Genomic DNA, 3,689 nt, shown 5'->3' with positions numbered 1-3,689 from the left:
CACCAAATGCACCGACGACTACCAAAAGGCCTTCGACAAAATCAAAGAGTACCTGTCAATACCACCGGTCTTAGTCCTGCCCGAGCCAGGTAGACCCTTATTATTCTACCTTGTAGTGTTGGATGGAGCTTTTATCTGCGTTCTGGGGCAGCATGATGAAATAGGGAGGAAGGAACAAGCCATTTACTATCTCAATAAGAAGTTCACCCTGTACGAGGCCCGATATTCTTTATTGGAACGCACCTGTTGTGCTTTGACTTGGGTAGCTTAGAAGATGAGACAATACTTCTGCACCTATACTACATATCTCATATCGAGGATGGATCCCTTGAAGTACATCTTTCAGAAGCCCATGCCCACCGGCAAGCTAGCCAAGTGGCAAATCCTGTTAAGTGAGTTTGACATTGTCTACGTAACTCAGAAAGCGGTCAAGAGACAGACACTGGCAGACCACCTTGCTGAAAACCCCGTGGATGGAGGATACAAACCCCTAAAAAACATATTTTCCTAATGAAGAGGTATCATTCATAGGAGAGGACATTGCGGAATCCTATGATGGTTGGAGAATGTTCTTCGATGGAGCGGCAAACTTCAAAGGAGTTGGCATAGGAGCAGTCCTAATATTAGAAACCGGTCAGCATTATCCGGTGTCTGCCAAACTCAGGTTCCCCTGCACCAACAATATGGCCGAGTATGAAGCCTGCATCTTAGGACTCAAAATGGCCATTGATATGAACGTTCAAGAACTGCTAGTGATTGGAGATTTAGACTTGCTTATACATCAGATACGAGGAGAATGGACGACCAAGAACTCTAAGATACTCCCGTATCTGCATCATGTACAGGAATTGAGAAAGAGGTTCACGAAGAGGGAATTCCAGCATGTTTCTAGAATCCAGAATGAGGTCACTGATGCATTGGCTATCCTATCATCTATGATACAGCATCCCGACAAGAATTTCATTGATCCTATTCTAGTGAAAATCCATAATCAGCCAGCTTACTGTGCCTATGTCGAAGAGGAAGCAGACGGAAAGCCTTTGTTTCATGATATTAAGGAATATTTGGCAAAAGGAGAGTACCCGGAGCTTGTGAATATCACCCAGAAATACACACTTTGGAGATTGTCCAACAATTTCTTTCACAACGGAGGAATCCTGTATAGGAGGATTCCCGATTTGGGATTATTAAGATGTGTCAAAGCAAAGGAAGCATCCAGGCTATAGAGGAAATTCATGCTGGGACCTGCGGTCCATATATGAACGGTTTTGTCTTAGCAAAGAAGATACTCCGGGCTGGTTACTTTTAGATGACTATGGAAACAGACTGCATCCATTATGTCCGGAAATGCCACCGCTGTCAGATACATGTAAAGCCCCGGAAAATTTTGCTAAGTAATTTAAGATTTCGTGGTACCAAGGTAGGCTAATTATTTTATTTTGTGTGAAAACGAGGATTATTGATATAATGGATATCAATTGGATATGGTAATAAGTGTATAAGTCATATTATAAGTAATTTAGGGTCTAAGGAGAGGCCTAAATCTAAGTCAAGTTGGAAATTGCATGATAGACTAAATATTCCAAATGAGTACGCCCAAGACCTCACTTTGGACGAGTATATCTATATGTATATAAGGATTTGTGGGATGCACAACTTATCAAATTAAAGCTCTTTGAGTCTAGTTTCCAATGCATCAAACCGTTCATCATTTGGAGGTGTATACAGAAAGTATACCCGTTTTCGTGTCTCTTCCGTTGCCAGCATCCTGGGTAGCGCCGTGCGCTAGCGTGGTGCCGGGAATTTTGGAGATACTGGAATCAGTGCCACAGGCAGCGCCCAGTGCCACCTGTGGCACCCGAAACATTATATACTAATTTCGGGATTCATTTTTACGCATTCATCTTGGATGAACTTTGGGGTCTTCCTTCACCCTCTCAAGACCTTCAACTCCCCCCATCTTCAAGGTAAGTAATCTCCATTAACTTGGTGTGAAATTCCATCATTCCTACACTAGTATTGATGAAATCTTCTCATAAAACACATAGATCTTCAAGAAATTCCTTCAAGAACTCAAAGGAGGGTTTTACAAGATTTCATCCAAAAGGTAAATCCTACACCCTTAGACTTACATATATGGATATATTATGGGAATATGAGTATGAATTAAGTATTGGAACTCCTGGTGTGGTGATTGAAAGCCATAAGTTTCCAGAATAAATATATAATTATTGTAGAGATTAAAAGGTGATTATTTGATAGGATTTGTTGGTTGGGTGTGAATGGATGGTCTTACATATGTTGTTGGAAGTTATAAAATTGGTTAGGAATGATTGTGGAATAAATTGTTGGTTAATGGTGATAGTTGGATGAACTAATACTATGGTTATGAGATGTAAAGATCTATACCTACAAGGTATTTGATAATATGTCTAAATAGCTTAAGTTATGGAATTTGTTACTAATATTGGTTCCATTGAATGTTATATTGTAGATTGAAGTTGCTTAAGTGTATTGGATCATTGTAGTATCATTAAGAGGCGAATTTGAGGTATGTATAGCTAAAACCCCCTCTTCTTAGAAATTGAGCTCCCATGGTGTCCCTGCATATGTTATAAGTCCGAAATTTGATTTATGTAGTATTTGTTATTTCAAAGGATTTGGTGTTGCAAGAATATATCTGAAAGGTGTGTCTCAATGTGTTCAATGTTCTATTCTTGGTAATTGGGGATATGTGAAGAATGTGAACTATATGATAAATTCCCTAGATTTCAACTCAAGTTAAATTGTGATTATTATGCTGAAACATGAGAATTCCCCTCTATTCTTATAACTTGAATTGCTCTTGTATGTGCCCATTATCTTAAATTGCAAGTTTGATGTTGAAAGTGACGTGATGTGGAATGAGAGTTATGAAATATGGCCTAGTGCCAAGTATGATATGATAATTGTGGCCCCAAGTGCTGATGAACTAATACATGTGAAACCAAAGATTGAAGTGAGATGGTTAGCGGAAAAGGTTAATGTCTTGTGAAACGGCTTAGCCGATCGGGCCGTGATCGGACGCCATGTTATACACACATGATGGTAATGCAATGATAATTGAAACTAGAAAGTGAGACTAAAATAAGGGTAACGTCTTGAAAGACGATTTAGCCGATCGGGCCGTGATCGGACTCCGCTCAAGAAAGCGGTGGTATTGTGAATGATGATGAACAATATTAAAATCCCCAAACTAAAGCTATGGAAATTATGTGAAAGCTATGTGATTCCTTTTATTTGATGATGTAGTGAATGTTTAAAGCTTTTGTTGAATTCTTATGATTTCTTTGTCCTTGTATGGTTGTTCTTTCTAATGAGACGATGTATAGTTATACATACTAGTGATATTCGATGGCACTAATGTCCCTTTTTCCGGGGGCGCTATGTCTTTAAATGGGTGTAGGTGTTTCTATAGCAGGCAGTGTTGGTTGCAGCTAGTGCCGCATCATCCTTTCAGCTGACTTGGTGAGCCCCACTTCGTTTCTGGGTCCTGTTTCATGTGTTTATCATGTACATTATATTTGAGGTATAGCCAGAGCCTTATTGCCGGCATTTCCATACTACTCTTCAGTTGTATTTAGAGGCTCCGTAGACAAGTTGTGGGTAGTGTCGGGTATTTGAATTAAAGTGAAAATATTGATGTTTGG

The 3,689-nt window shown here is 39.6% G+C and overlaps 1 protein-coding gene across 1 annotated transcript; it reads left to right on the top strand.

The window, feature by feature from the left end:
- The first annotated feature begins 683 nt into the window (after nt 1–683).
- LOC138883551 (uncharacterized) lies at nt 684–3,034 on the top strand. Its single transcript, XM_070164244.1, has 2 exons — nt 684–977; nt 2,876–3,034. The coding sequence occupies exons 1-2, from the start codon at nt 684–686 to the stop codon at nt 3,032–3,034; spliced, it is 453 nt and encodes a 150-aa protein (XP_070020345.1).
- The last annotated feature ends 655 nt before the right edge of the window (nt 3,035–3,689 follow it).

Source organism: Nicotiana sylvestris, chromosome 12 (genome assembly GCF_000393655.2).
Source record: "Nicotiana sylvestris chromosome 12, ASM39365v2, whole genome shotgun sequence".
NCBI lineage: Eukaryota > Viridiplantae > Streptophyta > Magnoliopsida > Solanales > Solanaceae > Nicotiana > Nicotiana sylvestris.
The sequence above is the reverse complement of the archived record's forward strand: the minus strand, read 5'-3'. Positions and strand labels throughout refer to the sequence as shown.